Raw genomic sequence first — 20,997 nt, 5'->3', positions numbered from 1 at the left:
GAAGGAGACGCCATTCTCCCCTCCTTTTTTTTTAAAGTTTATTTATTTTGAGGTGGGGAGGAGCAGAGAGAGAATTCCAAGCAGGCTCTGAACCATCGGCACAGAGTCGGACGCGGGGGCTCGAAACCACAAACAGTGAGATCACCACCTGAGCCGAAATCAAGAGTCAAACACTCAACCCACTGAGCCACCCAGGGACCCCAACAGGTATCCAACTTTCAAACCTTGGGTCCTCTGGACCCTCCTCACTTAGCGCTCTGAGATGGAGAGTTCCTCCTGCCTTCCCCAGGGAAGGAGAGCGAATCACGATGGAAATCCTCACCAAGCAACAGCCCTCTTGCTACCTTAAAGCTCCTTGATAGTCAGTGAACACCCACATACCTTCCCCTAGGACCTTGGATAGCTAACATTTGCCATATCTACTGTCTCTCCTCTCTATATGCATACACCCAGAGACATACATTTTTTTCCCATTTTCTTTTTAATGTTTATTTCTTTATTTTGAGAGAGATACTGCATAAACAGGGGAGGGGCAGAGAGACGATCCCAAGCAGACTCCTTGATGTGAACACAGAGCTCAAGGTGGGGTTCAGTCCCACAAACCGTGTGAGATCATGACCTAAGCCAGAATCAAGAGTTGGAAGCTTAACCGACTGAGCCACCCAGAGGCCCCTTAGACATTTTTTAACAGAATTACTTAAAAGTTGAAAAAATCAGGGGCGCCTGGGTGGTTCAGTTGGTTAAGTGTCCGACTTGACCTTAGGTCATGGTCTCAAGGTTTGTGAATTTGAGCGCCACATCGGGCTCTGTGCTGACAGCTCGAAGCCTGGAGCCTGCTTTGGATTCTGTGTCTCCTTCTCTCTCTGCCCCTCCCCGACTTGTGCTCTGTCTCTCTATATCAAAAATAAATGTAAAAAAAAAAATGTTTTAAGTTGCAAAAATCATGACACTTCACCCCCAAACACCATAACATTAATCTCCTAAGAAAATTTCCTACAATACCCTGCCACACAACCACGATGCTACATTCACACCTAAGAAAATTAACGTTAATTCCTTAATATCTTCTAATCTCCAATCTATGTTCATGTGCCTCCAGTTGTCCCAAAAATGTCTTCTGTAGCTTTAAAAAATTTTTTTCTTGGAGGCCTGGGTAGCTCAGACAGTTGAGTGTCTGACTCTTGATTTCTGCTTGGGTCATGATCCCAGGGTCATGGGATCGAGCCCCCCATCAGGCTTTGCACTGGGCGTGGAGACGGAACGTGGAGCCTGTTTGGATTCTCTCTCTCTGTCTTTCCCTCTGCCCCTCTTCCCAACTCACACACTCTGTAAAATTTTTAAAAAATGTTTTTTTCCTTTAAATCCAGGGTCCAGTGAAATTTTACATATTGCATTTTTTTTGTTTTTTAAAAAAGTATTTATTTACTTTTGAGAAAGCACAAGTGGGGGAGGGGCAGAGAGAGGGGGACAGAGGATCCAAAGCAGGTTCTACACTGACAGGCTGACAACAGTGAGCCCAATGTGGGGTTCAAACTCATGAACCGCAAGATCATGACCTGAACTGAAGTTGGACACTCAACCAACTGAGCCGCCCAGATGCCCCTACATATTGTATTTGGTTGCTTTGTCTCTTCAGGTTCTTCACTCTAGAAAAGGACCTTTTTTTAAATGGCGTTGACTGTTTTGAATCCAGTTGCCATGAGGAACTGCCCACAGCATGGATATTCTTCATTTGATTTTAAATTTCTTATCATCTCTTACCAGGAGGGAGGAGGGCAAAGGGGTCACCCTTCAGAATGCAGGGTCCTAAATGTTTTTCAGATTAAAGATTTGGGCTGAAACTCGGAGTTGGCCGGAACACGGCCATTTCTTACGGGGTTTTGCAGCTTGTTGGAAGGGTGCTACAGATCACCATTCCTGAGAAGAGCAGATCAGCCTGGACCAAGTGCCCAGGCAGGGTGCCTCCTCATGGGTGCAGTGGGAGAGGAGACTGAAACAGCCCAGGGGTCTTTTGCTCCTAGACCTTGACCTGCCCTTGAGAGAAAAAAGCGTTTTGACCCTGGAGCCTGAAAAGAGCTGGACATTCCTCCCCAGGGACATGACAAGACCTGCCTTGGGCCCTGGGTAGTCGGTGCAGCTGAGGGATCCTTGCCCAAGGTCAAGGGCTGACCCTTCTGACTTCATTTGATGACATTGATATCAGGTGACCAGGATGGCCAGGCCAATCTGACAGAGGGTGATGTTTATAAAAGGCCCTTCACCCAGAAACAGAAGCTCCGTGCCAGACTCCATAACCCTGCTGATCTCAAGCACCTGCCTCTACAGGTACCTTTCTTGGGCTCATTTCTCAGTCCCTGGGAAATATCTTGGGAATGAATGGAGAGGAATAGACCCTGAGTTAGGTGTAGGAGGCCTGAGTTCTGGTCCACCCTGACCAGTTCCAGACCTCAGTTTCTACTTATTTATTTATTTATCTTTAGAGAGAGAGAGAGTGGGGGAGAGGTACAGAGGGAGAGAGAGAGAGAGAGAGAGAGAGAGAGAGAAAGAATCCAAAGCAGACTCCATTCTCAGTGTGGAGTCCAACACGGGGCTCAATCCCACGACCCTGAGATCATGACCTGAGCTGAAATCAAGAGTTGGAAGCTTAACCAACTGAGCCACCCAAAAGCCCCTCTCCATTTTTATTTTTAAATTTTCTTTCTGTCTCCATTTTTAAATTAGCAACTTGGACTGGGCCATCTCTGATTAGAATGGAGAGATGGGGAGGGGTCCCCACCTGGCACGAGGGCAGCCCTGGCTGTGGCTTGGTTGCAGCCCAATCTCAGTCTCCAAGACTGTGAGAGGGTGGGGACTCATCCTCAGAGGAAGGACTCTCCTTGATCTGGTAAAGAATGCCCCAGGGGAGGAAGCATCACCAGTCATTTGCATGAGCCCTGGGACCCTGGCCCCCTCAGTGTTTGTTGCTGGGTGGGAGCTGTTCCCCTTTCCCTGGGTAGGAGGAGGTATTGGCAGGAAGTCAGCATCGGCAGGGACCCTTTGGCATAATGTCCAGCATAACCTTGAACTGGGGGCTGGCAAGGGTGCTTCCCTGTTTTGAAGTCGTCAATTGCCTCCACTCCAGCCTCAGAATTGGAAATTGAGGTGATGGGCAGATGGGAGCATCAGGGGTAAGAGTTCAGACACTTAGGTTGGGAATTTTGAGTCTCCTTTCCAGGCCTCAGATTCGGTGATGCTCTAAGAGTGAGCTTTTGGGACACGGGACCTACGGTGGATACACTTAAGTCTTTCTGGCATCTAGCTAGGAGCCAAGTACCAATCATGTGCCAGTGTTTATTGACTGAGTGAGTGAATGAACGAGTGAACGGCTCCATCTTGATGCTCAACCTGGCTCCTCCTTCTTCCCCAGTAGTTGATACAGATGGCAATATCCCCAACGGCCACAGAGCTTCTCCTGGCCTCCTTTGTCTTCTGCCTGGTGTTCTGGGTGGTCAGGGCCTGGCAGCCTCAGGTTCCCAAAGGCCTGAAGAGTCCACCAGGGCCCTGGGGCTGGCCTCTGCTCGGGCACGTGCTGACCTTGAGGAAGAACCCACATCTGGTGCTGGCAAGGCTGAGCCAGCGTTACGGGGACGTGCTGCAAATCCGCATCGGCTCCACACCCGTGCTGGTGCTCAGTGGCCTGGACACCATCCGGCAGGCCCTGGTGCAGCAGGGTGATGACTTCAAGGGCCGGCCCAACCTCTACAGCTTCAGTCTGGTCACTGATGGCCACAGCATGACCTTCAGCCCAGACTCTGGACCAGTGTGGGCCGCCCGCAGGCGCCTGGCCCAGAGCGCTCTCAACACCTTCTCCATTGCCTCAGACCCGGCTTCCGCATCCTCCTGCTACCTGGAAGACCACGTGAGCAAGGAGGCCGAGGCCCTCCTCAGCAGGTTGCAGGAACAGATGGCAGAGGTTGGGAGCTTCGATCCCCATAGCCAAGTGGTGCTGTCAGTGGCCAATGTCATTGGTGCCATGTGCTTTGGGCAGCACTTTCCTCAGGACAGTGAGGAAAAGCTCAGCCTCATACACAGCAGCAATATATTCGTGGAGAATGCGTCCTCCGGGAACCCTGTGGACTTCTTCCCCATCCTTCAATATATCCCCACCCCAGGCCTGCAGAGATTCAAGGCCTTCAACCAGAAGTTGGTACAGTTCCTGCAGAAAATTATCCAGGAGCACTACCAGGACTTTGACGAGGTGAGCCCAGGGTTTTGGAGCTGCAGGGCCTGGGTGCCGTGCCTCTCACTCAGCTTCAAGGTACACACACAGCTGATATGCTGCTGCCAAGGCCTAGGAAGGCTCTGGAACACCCTGGACTAGCTGTGGGACCTGGAAACAATCCCTTTCCCTCTCTGGCCTCAGTTTCCTCATCCCTCCTGCCTCTCTTTCAGGGTGGCTTGAAGCCCCAGAGATATTTGGCTGTGAATGGGCCCCTGGCAGAGTCCTGCAATGTGGGGGGTTGTTGTCTTAAGAAGGCTTTTGTTCTGCAGGAATCTGAATGCTGACAGAGGCTAATCCCCAGCTCAGGTGGCACTTTGCTTCCCAGTACTCACCCCAGCCTCCTCCTTGGAAACTGGACCCTTGGGGTTATTGGGAGGAAGGGTCCCCAGGGCTGCCACCAGCTCCCACTGTAAGCCCAGCTTACTGCCTAGAGGCCAGGGGGAGGTGCCATGTGGAATGGGGCAAGGTTCAGTGGTTGGCCCTGGAAATGCCAGGGTTGTCCCTAAGCTTGTGTCCTCACAGAACAACATCCAGGACATCGCAGGCGCCCTGTTGAAGCACTGTAAGAAGGGCTCCAGAGCTAATGGTGGCCACATCCCTCACGAGAAGATCGTCAGCCTTATCAACGACATTTTTGGGGCCGGTAGGAGTCAGACCCTTGCTCCTCCATCCATCACTGCCTGCTGTCCACCCACAGACTTGTTCAGCCCCTGAGTCCATCAGATAACTTGCCAACCACATACCAGATGGGTGCAGGACACGCAGACACCTGGCCCATGTTCAGGGTCTGAGTCCAGGCCATGCCAACAACTGTCAGTGGAAATTCAACCAAACCCCTCTCTGCCTCTGGGCCTCAGTTTCCCTACCTGAATAATAAAGGGTTCTCTAGCCTGGAAGTCTGGGTCCCTGTAATTCCAGAAACGAATTCTAAAACCAGTGACCAAATTTGCGGTGAGAAGATCTGTCTCTGCCCTCAGAAAACTCATGGAGGGGGTGGAGAAGGTAGGGGGGAAGAAGGCAGAGAAAGCAATGCTTGGTACATTCATGCTGGGTGTTTGGGGAATGCCGGTTTCTTGTTCTTGGCTTTGTTACTTCCTTACCTTGCACCATGCTGCCCAGGATTTGACACTGTGACAACAGCCATCTCCTGGAGCCTTATGTACCTTGTGACAAATCCTGAGAAACAGAGAAAGATCCAGGAGGAGCTGGGTACGTGGCAGAGATGCATTGGCTGAGAGAAGCCTTGGGATCCCCAGGTGATTTGTTCGATCTACACGTGGCCGTTATGGGCCTAACGGGATGTAATAGGGGACATAATAGGGGACGCAGATGCTATGGAGCAATCAGGACGGCCCTAAGCCCTGTTTGGTCTTCCGTGTTCTACAGACACAGTGGTTGGCAGGGCACGGCGGCCCCGGTTGTCTGACAGACTCCAGCTGCCCTACCTGGAGGCCTCCATCTTGGAGATCTTCCGACACTCCTCCTTCATCCCCTTCACTGTCCCCCACAGGTAAGATCTGTTTATTCTGCCCTGCCGCCTTTGAAGTCCTCACCATGTCTCTTCTTCCCATCTTCTCAGCCCTGGCCCTGGCTCAGATCTCGGCATCTCATTTCTGGCCATGTCACCAAGTTCCTCACAGACCCTCAGCCTCTAGTCTGTCCCCCAGCCAGTCCAAGCCTGATCAAACTACCCCACTTTCAGGAGAAAGTCACATTCTTGACCTCAGCTCTCACTCACCTCTGCTCACATTCCCTCCCTGCAAGTACTCTCAGCCCTGCCAGGCTGGCCTCACTGGACCTCACCAGCACGATGAAGCCAACCTCCAATCCTGCTGATGCTGGACCTTGGGCCGGGAATGCCATCTACCCTCTTCTCTGGCTACCAGAATCCTGTGCTTGCCCAAGGTCCATCCTGACACAAACTTCCCCTTCCCTAGCAGGCTTTCTTGACTCAACTGGCTGGCACAGATTCATTCTCTGATATCTTGCAGAACTTTCAGCCATTTGTCTTTGATAATGTCCCGGGATTTTTCACAATGTCAAGAGAGTTAGTGAACATTTACTTCTACCCATATATTGGTCTAGTCATTCCTGGAGCAAGAGGTCTGACTCCTCAGCCAAGCTGGGAACTCCTGCAGGGCTGGCCCAGACTGCCTTCTTCTTGGCTCCAGAGGATGGCCAAGTGCACAGCCAGATGCACAAAAAAGTTTAGTAAACACTTGCTCGGCTGAAGGTGAAAAACAGGCGCTGAGGAAGGGGAAGGATAACTTCACCACTTCCCTGCACCCGACATTCCCTCCCAGTGTGGGGTATGGAGACTGTGGTGAGCAAGCTATTGGGCTGGGGCGGAAGTAGGAGAGAATAGTTCCCAAAGACATGCCCCAGTTTTCCTGCCCTGAGCCTGAATGCCCCCTCTTCCTTCCTCAGCACAACAAGGGACACGACACTGAATGGCTTCTACATCCCAGAGAAACACCTTGTCTTCATAAACCAGTGGCAGATCAATCATGACCAGTGAGTATACATCTCCCACTAAAAAATACGTGAGGCTCAGCAGTCAGGAAGGCTGTCTGTCCCCCTGGGAACTGGTTATATAATAGAGGAATGGGGCCTTGATTGCTATACATAGTCTGTTCTAAGTAACAGACTTTAGGTCCATGTTTCTCAAACTATAGTGCACATAGGAAATGACCAGCAGGTTGGTTAGATTAGGGTGCCTCATCCCCCAAGATTCCACTTTGGTAGGTAAAATGGAGTACCTCAGGTGATTCTGATGGCAATGGCCTGGTGACCTCTCTTTAGAAAATCCCACTCTAGCCTGTAGGTAGGGGGACCATATAATTTACCATCTAAACGGGGGCGCTCCTGAGTGTGAAAAGGGATACTACCAACAATTCCTCCAAAGCAATAAGCATAAACCAGGATGTACTGTTGATTCCCCTTATATATTGAGTAGGATGGAGATAACATTTTCCTTCTTTTAATTTCTTGTAATTGAAGCATTATTTCTTTAAAATAACAAACTAATATTAAAAAGCACCATTTGCAAGGCCAATCATTTTAGAGAGAGATTTGTAAAAGAAATAAGCATCAAAATACGGTTTGGCCGCTTTCTCCACTCTCTTTTCATCACTCTCGACCTATTTTAACACTTGTATCATCAACAGAAGTCTCCCCCAGGTCTTTCCTCCCAGGGTTTCCCCCACCCAGAAATCCCATCTCCTCTGTTCCTCTTGCAGAAAGGTGTGGGGAGATCCATTTGAGTTCCGGCCAGAGCGATTCCTCACTGCTGATGGCACTGCCATCAACAAGATCTTAAGTGAGAAGGTGATGATCTTTGGCCTGGGCAAGCGCCGGTGTATAGGGGAGGTCCTGGCCAAGTGGGAGGTCTTCCTCTTCCTAGCCATCTTGCTGCAGCAGCTGGAGTTCAGCGTGCCAGCGGGTGTGAAAGTAGACCTAACTCCCATCTATGGACTGACCATGAAGCACGTCCGCTGTGAGCACGTCCAGGCCCGGCCACGTTTCTCCATCAAGTGAAGACACCAGCATGCCAAGGCAGAGGGAGGGGTGAGGATCACCCATGGGTCCCCAGCCCTTGTTTTTTGCCTTTTTCTTAAATGAAAGCTTTATTGAGGTATAATATACATACCATACAATTCACTTTCTTAAAAGTAGACAATCCAATGGCTTTTAGTATATTCACAGATCTCAGGGGGTTCCTGGATCCAGTTTCAACATGGGGGGTCCCCACACATACAACACCAAGCAATTCTTGGACACCAACAGGGTGTCCAAGAATTCAACTCAATTCTAACACTGTCTACCCAGAGATAGCATTACACTTCACAGGTTAAGGGCTCAATCCTACAGGACTGCCCCCCATCCCCCACTCCTGACTTTAGTTGCTAGTCACAAGCCCCAGGCTGCTACTTGTGCTTCTGACCAACCAGCTTCAGACTGGGGTTCCAATGACCTCCCCCTCCTTAGGTTCTTTAATTTGCTAGAGTGGCCCACAGAACTCAGGGAGACACTTACTTATGTTTACCAGTTTATTAAAAGATATGATGAAAGATAGGAATCAGCAGCCAGACAAAGAGATATACAGGGCAAGGTCTGGGGAAGGGGTATAGAACTTCCATGCCCTCTCCAGGCACATCATTCTCCCCAATCTCTGGGTGTTCACCAACATGGAAGCTTTTGATCCCAGTCCTTTTGGGATTTTATGGAAGTTTCATTGCATACTCAGGACTGACTAAGTCCTTGACCACTGTCTCATTGAACCATCAGCCCCTTTCCCCTCCCCAGAGATCAGGGAGTGAGACTGATCCAACACTCTAATCACATGGTTGGACCTCCTGGAAACCATCTCCCAAAGTTACCTTCATTAATGCAACAAAAGATGGAGTGCCTGGGTAGCTCAGTCGGCTCAGGTCACGATCCCAGGGTTGAGCCCACACTGAGCATGGAGCCTGCTTAAGATTCTCCCTCTCTCTCTCTCTCTCTGCCCCTATCCCCTACTCACTCACTCTCTCTAAAATACATATATACTTTTTATATATATTAAATATATATTAATATATATTATATACAATAATAATATATATACATTTAATATATACATATATATAAACAAAAGACACCTTCATCACTCTCGACACTTAGGAAATTCCAAGGGTTTGAGAAGCTGTGAGCCAGGATCTGTGGACAAAGACCAAATATATATGAGAAATATGTTTGGTCATTCATATGACCAACATCTATTTCTCATAAACCACAAATTGCAACAGAGTTGTACTACCATACCATAATCAATTTTAGAAACTTCTCATTGACTGGAAAAGAAAGCTCATACCCACTGGCAGTCACTCCCCATTTTCCCCAACCCTCCTCCGAGTCCCACCAGTTCTAGGCAACTACTAATCTACTTTCTGTCTCTATAGATTTTCCTACTTTGCACATTTCATATAAATGCAATTATACAACAAGAGGTCTTTTGTGACTTTTGTGACAAGTGGTCTTTTGTGACTGGCTTCTTCACTTTACTATACATTACTAGTGTAATGTTTTCAAGGTTCATCCATGTTATAGCATGTATCAGTATCAAATGTCTTGAGTACTATGAGTAGGCCCAGGTTTGTTTCCTCCATCATTGAGGGTACATTGTTCACTGCTCTCTTCTCTCCTTTCCTGTTTGACCCAAGTCTTTGAACACTTGAAGGGAATATGAAGGAAGGGACCCAGGTTTGTGGACCAAACCCAGATGGCTGAATGGGGGGAACTTCATGTCCCATCCTCAAAACATCTGACTTCTCACAAGACCTTCATTTGTTCATCTACAGCTAGGGGAGGACAAGTTCCCCAGAAGTCCTCAGGTTATCTGCAAGAGCCCAGGTCTCATCAAAGGGAATTATCAAAGAGTAAAAACATAAGCCATAGAATGGGAAAAAAGATTTGCAAATCACATTTGCAAATCATATATCTGATAAGGGATTAATATCCAGAATACACAAGGAAATCCTACAAATCAACAAGAAAACAAACAACCCAATTTAAAAATGGGAGAAAGACTGGAATAAAGGTCTCTAAAGCAAACATGCAAATGAACAATAAGTACATGAAAAGATGCTGAACATCATTAATTATTAGAGAAATGCAAATCAAAGCCACAGTGAGATACCACTTCATACATACTAGAATGGCTATAATAATGATTTTTAGAAACCTAGATGGTTATAAAAATAATTTGTTATATAAATATAAATGGTCATTCAATTGTAACCATAAAGCAAAACCCTATGGTAGATACACAAAAGATAAAGAGAAAGGAATCTAAACACTCCACAACCAGATGCACACACATACAACACACATTTTTTATAAGTAAAAAAAAAAAAAAAATACAGAAAATGAGTAATTGTGGTAAGTACTACAAACAAGACTGTCCACTCACTGTTAGCTGTGCTAATACCTATAAATGGATAAATAATTGAAAGAAACTTCATTCACATGGTAGACATTTTTGTTGCAATTTATCTAGTATCAGATGTGGTACTGGTCTCACACTGTTTAATTTTGTTAATATATAAATTCTGCTAGTAATATATCTTGGTCCAAATCTGTAATGATAGAATATAGAGTTTGGAGAGTAGCAGACATTCGAATGTTTGTCCACAAGTACATTAGTAAGACCAGACAATAGAAAGGTACAGGCTGGGGCACCTCAATGGCTCAATAGGTTAAGTGTCCAACTTCAGCTCATGCTGTGATCTCCCAGTTCATGAGTTCCAGCCCCATGTCAAGCTCTAGGCTGATAGCTCAGAGCCTGGAGCCTGCTTCAGATTCTGCATCTCCCTCTCTTTCTGCCCCTTCCCTGCTCACACTCTATCTCTCTCTGTCTCTCAAAAGTAAATTTAAAAAAACATTAAAAAAAAGAAAGGTACAGGCCAATTTCTTTTCATACAATCTAGTTTAATGGGGGTATTGAGCCCTTAAAATGTGGCTAATCCAAATTGATATGTGCTGTCAGTGTAAGATACACTCAAGATTTTGAAGATGTACAAAAAATGTAAAATATCTCAATTTTGTATATTGGTGAAATTATATTTTTGGTGTAGCGTGTTAAATAAAATGTTATATTCAAAATTAAAACAAAAACAAAAGGGGCACCTGGGTGGCTCAATCAGTAGAACATCCAACTCTTGATCTCAGGTCTTAATCTCAGGATTGTGAGTTCAAGCCCCATGTTAGGTGTGGAACCTATTTAAAAACAAAACAAAAACAAAAATAAATACACCACTACAGAAAATAATCAAATCACAAAGGAAGAGAACAAAAGAAGAAGAGGAGCAGGAGAAATACAAAAGAGACACAAAACAATTAACAAAATGGCAATCACTACATATCAATAATTATTTTAAATGTAAATGGACTAAATTCTCCTATCAAAAAACATAGAGTGGATGAACAGATTAAAAAAAAACAATAACTATCTATATGCTGCCTCCAAGAAACTCATTTCAGATGTAAGGACACACACACTGAAAGTGAAGGGATGAAAAAAAGATATTCCATACAAATGGAAACCAAAAGAAAGTTGGGATCACATCAGACAAAAAAGAGCTTAAAACAAAGACCGTAATGAGACAAAGAAGGTCATTACATAATGATAAAGAAGTCATTCCGACAAAAGGATATGACACTTGTAAATATTTATGCAGCCAACATAGAGACCCCTAAATATATAAATACTAACAGACCTAAAGAGAAAAATAGACAGTAATACAATACTAGGGGACTTTAATTTTTTTTTAATGTTTTATTTATTTTTAAGTAAGAGAGAGAGACAGAGAGAGACAGAGCACAAGCAGGGAAGGAGCAGAGAGACAGGGAGACACAGAACTCGAAGCAGGCTCCAGGTTCTGTGCTGACAGCACGTGGGACTCGAACTCAGGAACCATGAGATCATGACCTGAGCTGAAGTTGGACACTTAACCGACTGAGCCACCCAGGCCCTCCTACCACAATTTTTCTAAAAAGCAAGTAACACAATGAAATATTGCGTGCAGTAAAAAGAAATAAGCTACCAAAGTGACAAAAAGACAGGGAGGAAGCTTAAATGCCTATCACTAAGAGAGAGAAGCAAATCTGAAAAGGTGACCTACTTTATGATTCCAACTGTATGATATCCTGGGAAAGGAAAAATGGTGGAGACAAAGAAAAGATCCATGGTTTCCAGGAGTTTAGGGATGAGGTGTGGGGGTGGGGGAGAGATGAACAGGTAGAACACAGCACTTTTAGGGCAGTGAAGCTATTCCATGTGATACTATGATGGCAGATACATGGCATTATACATTTGTCAAAACTCACAGAATGTACAACATAAAGTGAATCCTAATGTAAACTATGGACTTTAGTTAATAATAAGAATCAATACTGGTTCATTAATTGCAAAATATGTGCCTACTCATGCAAGATGTTAATAATAGGGAAACTGGAAGCAGGGCAAGCAGGTATGTGGGAACTCTCCATGCTTTCTGCTCATTTTCTAAACCTAAAACTGCTTTAATCAATTAATTAATTAATTAAAGCCTATCTGGGGCGCCTGGGTGGCTCAATTGGTTGGGCTTCCAACCTTGATTTCAGCTCAGGTCATGATCCCAGGCTCATCCCAGATTGAGCCCTGCGTTGGGCTCAGTGCAGAGCATGGAGCCTGGTTAAGATATTCTCTCTCTCTCTCTCTCTCTCTCTCTCTCTCCTCTCTCTCGGCGCCTGGCTGGCTCAGTCGGTTAAGCGTCCGACTTTGGCTCAGGTCATAATCTCATGGTTTGTGAGTTCAAGCCCCGTGGCTGGCTCTGTGCTGACAGCTCAGAGCCTGGAGCCTGCTCCAGATTCTGTCTCCCCCTCTCTCTCCCATCCCCTACTCATGTTCTGTCTTTCTCTCTCAAAAATAAACATTTAAAGAAAAAAAAAAGATTCTCTGCCCCTCTCAGCTCTCTCTCTGAAATAAAAAAATGAAAGTTTATCAATTAAAAAAAGACAAATAACACAATAATATATTGCCAGAACATTAAACAAAGGTCCAGGCCTTTCCATCTCTCCACATAGCTCTGGGGGTGGAGCCCCCATTTTCCACTCCGGTGCCCCCTGATTTCACCACCAGTGTTTCCACCTGCAGAATGGAGGCAGAGTTGGATTAGTTGATCTCATAAGAGCCCTAGGTTCTAAGTGTATAAGAAGTTTGCTTTGTTCTTTACATAAAGAGAAAGCTGTTCATCATCTCTTATCCCCTCCCCATTGAAAAACAGAAACAGGAAACTAGGGGATGCTGAGATTTGGGCTTTCCCCCTTCCCCCACACACCTGAATGGCCACCTGACTCTTTAATGCCCCTCTGGCCCCAGGCTCTTTCCAGGGACGCGCCTTTATGCCTGAAGGGACCAACTGACTCCAGAGTACCCACCCAGGTGTGAGTGGGATGGAAGAGAGAAAATCATGGAGGAATCCTCAGGGCGGGCCCCTGAAGGAGGTCGGACACAGAAAGAATGGCTGTGCCCCTCCAGCTATTATGACCCCCTGCTTTCTGGAATAAACTCAGCCTCATCTGTCCTACAAATTACAATTCTCCGAGATGAGACGAGATGAAAATGAGCCAGACCTTCATTTCTGAAGTGTTCATCCAATGGCACAACGGCCCCCAACGTTCTGGAAACAATTGTGGTCATCTGTAGCTTTGAAAAGGTTAATACATTTTAAGAAGGAAAATCAGCTGGAGTCTGTGCTAAAAGCCTGAAGGGAGGATGCACCCCACCTGGGTTCCAGCCAACTGTGCCCACACCTGTCCTCAAACCTAAAGCAAACTCTCCAAGGAACCTCCATCTGAGAGAAAACTCAGTTCACCTATCAGATGGAAGAGGCACAGCTCTGCCCTAGGGAACACCAGCCTGAGGAGGACTACAAAGTCCTGCCCTGGGGACTTGAGACTTTTCTGGACATCCCAAACTGAGGGGAGGAGACACAGCCCCGGGGGCGGGGGCGGGGGGGGGGGGGGCGCTCCACTCTGAGGGGGAAATGAGCCTGCCCTGAGAGTCCGGGTCTGAGGATGGGGGTGGAGCCCAGCCCTGGAATCTCAAGAAGCATGGTCTTGTCTAAAGAAGGAAACATTGCCTTGTTCTGGGAGCCCCAGTCTGAGGGTAACATGGTCCAATCCTTCAGATCCTCTCCCTCGTGGAAAACTCCATGGATGCACCCTTGTGGCACACATGAAGACCCCATCAAGCAACAAACAGTGCCATACTTTGCCAATCTGAGATTCCAGCCAGGTCCCAGCTGACTTTCAGGTTCACAGGTCACTCAGCGGTCACCACCCTGTCCTGCTCCCTGTGGTCAGGAGTTGGCCTGAGCTTCTCACGCATGCCTGGCCAATCTTTAACTCACCCAGGCTGGCCTAGGGCTCACCTCTGGCCAGAGCCAAAGTTGGAGGAATTAGACATAGAGACTCCACAACCCCTCACCCCTGCTAATCATCCCTGCCCCCCACAGCAGGCTGGAGGCCGATTGGAACAGTCATGTCCTGCCCCTTCCTGGGCAGGTGTGGGACACACATCACCGCAAGGTGTTCTCTCAACTCTAGGAGGTAGGCACCATTATACCCTGCTTGGAGACAAGGAGTCCACGCCTGGGAAAGCATGTGCTGGAACCGGTGGGAGAGGAACTCAGGGCTGTGTCACCTGTGCAGAGCCTCTTTCCCTGCCTGCTCCTCTTCAACCTCCCCCCCGCCCCCAACTTAGCCAGGACTGTCTGGCTGGAACAGGGTGGCTCTCGAAATGCAGTTTGATCAGTGAACCCCGTGGAGAGTTGGAAAGGGCACTCAGTGGGACGGTTTGGAGCCCCGAGCTCAGGTTCCAGGTGTGGGTGACCTTGGGCATGTCCCTCCCCATCTCTGGGCCTCAGACCCCTGTCTTCAACCACCTCTGATGTCTTCTCCAGCACCGTAAACCTGAAGCCAGGGCCAAGAACAATATCCCTGCTCTGCCAGCCTCACTTCAGGCTGTGGGCAAAATCCCATGAGTCTCCGGCACACCTGGAGGGGCAGTGCACAGGGGAGGGCTAATTCTGGTGAACACAGTGGGAACCCCGCCTCTGCCTCAGGGGGAAAGTGAAATGACTCCTCGGCCTCCCAGCATGTCCAGTCAGATCCCCAACTCCTTTTATCTCAAGTATCATCCACCTACTAGGTCTTAGTTCATGTTCTTGGAGAGGAATGTGATGGGCTCAAGCCATCTTTTCCACCGAGGCCTTATGGGTGAGAGGTCACAGGTTAGCCAGTGATTGGGTCACCTTGGAGCAATTGCTCACGTCTGATCCAAGTGGTCACAGCACGCTGGAGAGACGATGGCACAAGAACTCCCACCTGTCACTTTCCTGCCTGGCCCACCCCTCCTCACACCCTCAGTGCAGAACAACCATATTCTCCTTGATACTCCAAGACTGGGCCTTCTGATTAGGAAAGGAGAAGGACCATCCCTGTTCTTACTCCAAGGCAGCTCAACTCATCTCTGAAGGGGCTATAGTGATGCTGAGCCAGGTGGTCCTGCCTTGATCCTTTTGTCAGCAGGGTGACCTCTCTCCCAGGATCTCCTCGGTCCCGATGCAAATGAACCCAGATCTGCCCAGATAAGTCTCAGTCCTAAGGCAACTTGCTCCCCAAGGAAAGATTTTCCAGTTGACAAAGAAATCTGAGGGACAGGGCAGACTGAAACCAGGGTGGTGGGTGCACGTCTGGGAAACCAAGCAGAGGCTAGATTTTCCTACTCCAAAGTTTATCTGGCTCAGAAAGTCAGTCCCTGAGTCTGTCCTCCGCCTCATCCTTGCTATTGGCTCTTGTGCCCGAGAGGGGGCTGCCAGCAGAGTTCATCACACCCTCACCTGAGTGCCCCACCTTGCAATGATGCCCTCCCTCAAAATTAGCCCCCAAGCCCCTGCACTTTGGTTATGCCTCTACCATGACATAACACCAGGTTCGCAGGGTCCCCCTGGAGTTGGGGCCAAAATTCAAAGATGTGCAAGGGTAGGAGAACTTTGGGGGAAGGAGACTGCCCTGTGCAAAGCCCTCACCTTGCACTAACGAGGGGGGCCATCTCTGGTCCTCTCTGAGGCCACCTGCACTCTCCCTGGGGGCCCTGGGGGCCAGCAGATTTCTCTGGTTTTAGAAGGATAACACAGTGATACTCCATACGTTTCCCCACACTGCCCCTTCATGTCTGCACCTCCCACTTCCTTCTGGGCAGGTAATTGATGATGGGAGTCCAATCCCCAGCAGGGCCTGGGAAAGGGAAAGGAGATAAGGCAGGAGGCTGGCTCACAAGGAGAGGTCCAAATCCCAGCTCACCCCTGGGCCAGTTGTATAACCTTTCTGAGTGTAGCTTTTCCCATGGTGCGACTGGGGATGACAATCCTACCCCACAGGGCTGCTGGGAGGCTTGATGAGATACAGTGGGTAAAGTGCCAGGTATTATTTAGGCAATGCTCAGCACACACACACACACACACACACACACCAGGAATGCTGGGAAGTGAGGTCTCGGGGCAAGACCTAAACCATGACACGCATGCTGCATTTGCAGCTGTGCGTATGCCAGGCACACATGTGTGAGCCAGCATTCCCGGGACCCTACACCCTCTCACTGGGGTCTTGCCAGGGTCTGGGCTCAGCCCACTTCCTTCCATTGCTCCCCCCCCCCTCCCCGCCCAGAAGCTGGGAAGGGCTGGGGGTGCTGGCGTGCCAGGGAACAATAGGCCCCCAACCCCTTCCGGCCCATTGCGTGAGAAGGAGCTGCCGGAAGGAAACTCACCTCCCGGTGGGACAGGCCGCCACCACCCTGACGCCTGCTCCAGGGAAGCCTGGAGACCCCCATGCTGCTCAAGGGGAGGGCCTCTGTGTGCTCCAGGCCTCTTCCTCTGGGTGCATTCTGTCCCTACCACCTGGACTGGCTTCCTGTACTGCTCTGGCCAAGGCATCCCTGCCCCCCTCCACAGGAGCCCAGGACTCCGTTGTCATTCATCCCTGTGTCCCTTAGTGTGTGGCCCGGCTGGAGCAGTCTCCATGAGTGTTGACCAACTAAGTGAGCGACTGAGTGCAGGAAGCCAGTCCAGGGATAGTCGGGGGCCCAGGGCTGAGCCAGGAAAGATGAGAGAGAGAAGGCTCCAGCTCAGCCAGAACTTACACTGCAGATAGCGATGAGGCCAGCGCCCCAGAAATCCCTCGAGAGAGCATAGCGCCCACTGCTGGGGGGCCAAGGGTGCTCTCGCTCTCCCTCAAAAGTCCTTCCACCATACAGGGTTTCATTTGTAGAGCAGTTCCTTCACCTACAACCCCAACTTTCTCACGCACATCCCCCTCATTCCGGGTGGGTCCAGTGCCTCCTCCTTCAGACTAGGGGCTCTCTAAGGCCAGGGAGGAGGGTGGAGGGAAGGGGGGCGCTCTTCTCCCACTCTGCCTGTCCCTACCCAGCAGCACGTGTCAGAGGGTTCACACCAGGGGGGCTAGCCACCTGAGGCTCTGGACAGCACCCCCATCTAGGCACCGGTTTCCCCACCGAGAAGCCGTGTGTGCATGAGGTGTGGACTGCATGAGACCATCCCTGCGGCGGGGCCCTCCTGGCCTGGGTGTGCGGATGCTGCGGCCCAGAGCGCAGCCTTGTCTGATGTGCGATGGAAGCTGAGGTCCGCCTGGATCTCGCCCCAGCTACTTGTTTTCCCCGTGTCGCCCCCGCCCAGAGCTCTGGGCCGGGTCTCAGCTCCCCTGGCCAACAGGTCCAGGTCTCCAGGTTCTCAGGTGCGACCACTGCTTGTGAGCAGGAGGAGCAAACACATCCTTCCCAAACCTGCCTAATTACCCTGCCAGCCACCTCCCCACGGCCACCCCTACTGCGGAGGAAGCGCTAATCTGGGGACTGAGAGATTCCTGATTCTCACGATTCTCAAGGCAAGGACTCAGGCACGCGAGCGGGCAGCTCCTGTGGCCCGGAGGGCACAGGAGATGGCAGGCACACCTGCGAACACACGCCTGGCTGCAAGCACGCACATACTTGGCTGGTGTGCTGATTCGCCTGAACACACACCTGGCAAACTCACGCACGTAAATCTACCTGGCCACTCCAGGCCCACACTCTCCCGCGTGCACCCACCCACCGAGAGCAGGTGCCCCCCACCCCATCCGCAGCCTCTTACACACCCCCCCAGGACTAGTGCTCGATAGGCGTGCCCATGCCTACCGCCACTCCCCACTGGCCCACTGGTGCTCTTGGGCCACCCCCGGACCTACATCTTCTTGTGGACCCCACACTATGTCCACTTTGGAGGTTCAGAGGACACTAGGGGTGTAAAAGGGCTTTGGAGATGAACCCCAGACAGAGCCAAGGGATAATGGCGGAGGTCTAGCGCTGTGTAGCAAGTGATACAACAATGAGTTTTTGCTTTCAGCAATACTACCGATTCACTCATTCATACAAGTTATTACCAAGCATCGTTTCCAACCAGTGTGGGAATCAATGGTTCAACCATTGAATCAATGATGTTGAAAAAAACCAGATACCTCCCTCTGTCCTAACACCAAAATAAATTCAAACGGATCAAAAATTTACATGTTGGTAATAAAACCGTAAAAGGCCGAAAGAAAATGGAATTAATGGATTCTTGAAAATAATCTGAGAGTGGAAAAAGCCTTTCTAAATTTGACACAAGTCCAAAAGCTCTAAAAGATTGATTCTGCTACAATAAAGATAAATCATTTCTTTTAAAAAAAATTTTTTAATGTTTATTTATTTTTGACAGAGAGAGGGAGACAGAACATGAGCGGAGGAGGGGCAGAGAGAGAGCAAGGGAGACGCAGAATCCTAAGCCGGCTCCAGGCTCCAAGCTGTCAGCACAGAGCCCGATGCGGGGCTCGAACCCATGAACTGTGAGGTCGTGACCTGAGCCGAAGTCAGATGCTTCACTGATTGAGCCACCCAGGCGCCCCCAAAGTAAATCATCTCTGCATGTAAATGAATCATAAAGTCAAAAGACATGCAATGAATGTGTCTTCCATTTTGCCCCTGCAGATCCCCCTCTCTACCCTTCTCTACGCTGCTCTTTGTCATGGGAAGGCGACCTGCAGGAGCCTCCCCCACAGGCTCGCTTGCCCTCTGCTTTCTAGCTGGGTACATGGAAATTAAGCTGTAATGGAAGATGGGGGATGTGTCCTCTCAGACCTCCCTCCCCATGCAGCTCTCTCCCTGGGGCTCAGCTGTTCCCTCCAGCAGCGTCCTTCAGACAACTGAACTATCCCTCTAGCTCCTCCCTATTCCCTGCCTATGCCCTTGTAAATAATCCCTGTATTAAACCTTCCTCAAATTAAACTTATTTAAGAATGCCATCTGGGGGCATCTGGGTGGCTCAGTCAGTTAAGCGTCTAACACCCGATTTCAGCTCAGGTCATGATCTCACCGTTTGTGAGTTCAAGCCCCACATCAGGCTCCACCCTGACAGTGTGGAGCTTGCTTGGGGTTCTCTCTCTCCCTATCTGCCCCTCCGCCCTCCCTCCCTGTCTCTCTCTGTCTCTCTCTCTCTCTCTTTATATATATATAGATCTATAGATATCTATTTATATAAATAAAAAAAAAAAAGAATGCCATCTGTTTCCTGTCAGAACCCTGCATGATACATAGGTACATGATACCTAGGTACGTACATGATACATAGGTAAAAGGTTAATTTCCTTAATATGCAAAGAGTTCCTACAGAAAAACAACAATCTAATAAAAATGGACAAAGAACATGAGATGTTAACAGAACAGGAAAATACAAATGAATTTTAAACTATAAAGAGATACTTGGCCTCACTTGTAATATAACTTTTTTTTTACTTGAGAGAGAGACAAAATGCAAGCGGGAGACAGGGGTTGAGGGAAAGGGAGAGAATCTCAAGCAGGCTCTATGATCAGCACAGAGCCCACTGCGGGGCTTGATCCCACAACCCTGGGATCGTGACTTGAGCCAAAATCAAGAGTTGGACGCTAACTGACTTGGCTACCCAGGTGCCCCCAAAAATATAACTTAAAACAAAAATGACAGAGGGGCACGTGGCTGGTTCAGTCGGAAGAGCGTGTGACTCTTGATCTTTGGGTTGTGAATTTGAGCCCCACATTGAAGGCAGAGATTAGTTAAGTAAATAAAACTTCAAAAAAAAACCCTAAAATGACAGACATTTGTTCCCCAATCATATTGGCAAACATGAAATATTTGATAACACTGTGTTGGCCACGGGATTAAAAACAGACACTCATATTCATTACTGGTGAACGTGAATTTTAGTTAAAAAATAAATCTCTAAAAATGAATTTTGACAATATTTGTCAAAAATTTTAAAGCATAAGGCCACCTGGCTGGCTCAGTTGGTGGAACATGCAACTCTTGATCTCAGGGTTGTAAATTCGAGCCCCACATTGGGCGGAGAGATTACAAAAAAAAAAAAAAATCTTAAAAAAAAATTTTTAAGTATATACTTTTGGAGGTACCTGGCTAGCTCAGTCAACAGAGCAAGCAACTCTTGATCTTAAGGTTGTAAGTCTGAGCCCCACATTGAGTGTGGAGATAACTTAAAAAATAAATTAAAACAAATTAAATTAAATTAAAATAAAATAAAGTAAAATCTTTAGGGAAAAAAGTGTATACCTTTGACCCAGAAATGCCACTTCTAGAAACTCATGCTTCAGTTAAGCTGACACAAATGACAGTATGTTCAGTGATTTTTTTTTTTGCAGCATCTCATTAATCCCAATAACCTGGAAGTGACTACATAAATTATAATAGACCCATACAAGACAACATGCATGATATGGAAGATTCTCCAGGACAGAATATCTAGTTTTGTTATCATTTATGTTTTTAAAAACCGTATACTGGGGCGCCTGGGTGGCTTAGTCGGTTCGGCTCAGGTCACGATCTCGCGGTCCGTGAGTTCGAGCCTCGCGTCAGGCTCTGGGCTGATGGCTCAGAGCCTGGAGCCTGTTTCCACTTCTGTGTCTCCCTCTCTCTGCCCCTCCCCCGTTCATGATCTGTCTCTCTCTGTCTCAAAAATAAATAAAACGTTAAAAAAAATTTAAAAAAAAAAACTGGGGCGCCTGGGTGGCTCAGTCAGTTGAGCATCCAACTTCAGCTCAGGTCATGATTTCACAGTTCGTGAGCTCAAGTCCCACA

At 48.3% G+C, this 20,997-nt stretch overlaps 1 protein-coding gene across 3 annotated transcripts; it reads left to right on the top strand.

The window, feature by feature from the left end:
• The first annotated feature begins 2,172 nt into the window (after positions 1 to 2,172).
• On the top strand, positions 2,173 to 7,921 carry LOC106979449 (cytochrome P450 1A2). 3 transcript variants are annotated; one of them, XM_015077321.3, is made up of 7 exons: positions 2,173 to 2,325; positions 3,410 to 4,237; positions 4,784 to 4,904; positions 5,381 to 5,470; positions 5,648 to 5,771; positions 6,689 to 6,775; positions 7,501 to 7,921. In XM_015077321.3, exons 1-7 carry the CDS (start codon positions 2,188 to 2,190, stop codon positions 7,796 to 7,798), a joined length of 1,686 nt encoding a protein of 561 aa, XP_014932807.3. In that variant the 5' UTR covers positions 2,173 to 2,187; the 3' UTR covers positions 7,799 to 7,921. The 3 variants fall into 3 exon arrangements, with proteins under 3 accessions (XP_014932807.3, XP_053079694.1, XP_053079695.1); XM_053223719.1 differs by having other exon boundaries at positions 4,769 to 4,904; XM_053223720.1 differs by having other exon boundaries at positions 2,203 to 2,325; positions 3,407 to 4,237; positions 4,769 to 4,904.
• The last annotated feature ends 13,076 nt before the right edge of the window (positions 7,922 to 20,997 follow it).

This window comes from Acinonyx jubatus, chromosome B3 (assembly GCF_027475565.1).
Source record: "Acinonyx jubatus isolate Ajub_Pintada_27869175 chromosome B3, VMU_Ajub_asm_v1.0, whole genome shotgun sequence".
Taxonomy (NCBI): Eukaryota; Metazoa; Chordata; class Mammalia; order Carnivora; family Felidae; genus Acinonyx; species Acinonyx jubatus.
The sequence above is the reverse complement of the archived record's forward strand: the minus strand, read 5'-3'. Positions and strand labels throughout refer to the sequence as shown.

Bases quoted from the DNA above. Each gene is read 5' to 3' on its own strand.
- LOC106979449 (XM_053223719.1), top strand. From the start codon at position 2,188: ATGACATTGATATCAGGTGACCAGGATGGCCAGGCCAATCTGACAGAG. The intron at 2,326-3,409 runs GTACCTTTCTTG...CTTCCCCAGTAG, and splicing joins TCAAGCACCTGCCTCTACAG to TTGATACAGATGGCAATATC. The intron at 4,905-5,380 runs GTAGGAGTCAGA...CATGCTGCCCAG, and splicing joins CAACGACATTTTTGGGGCCG to GATTTGACACTGTGACAACA.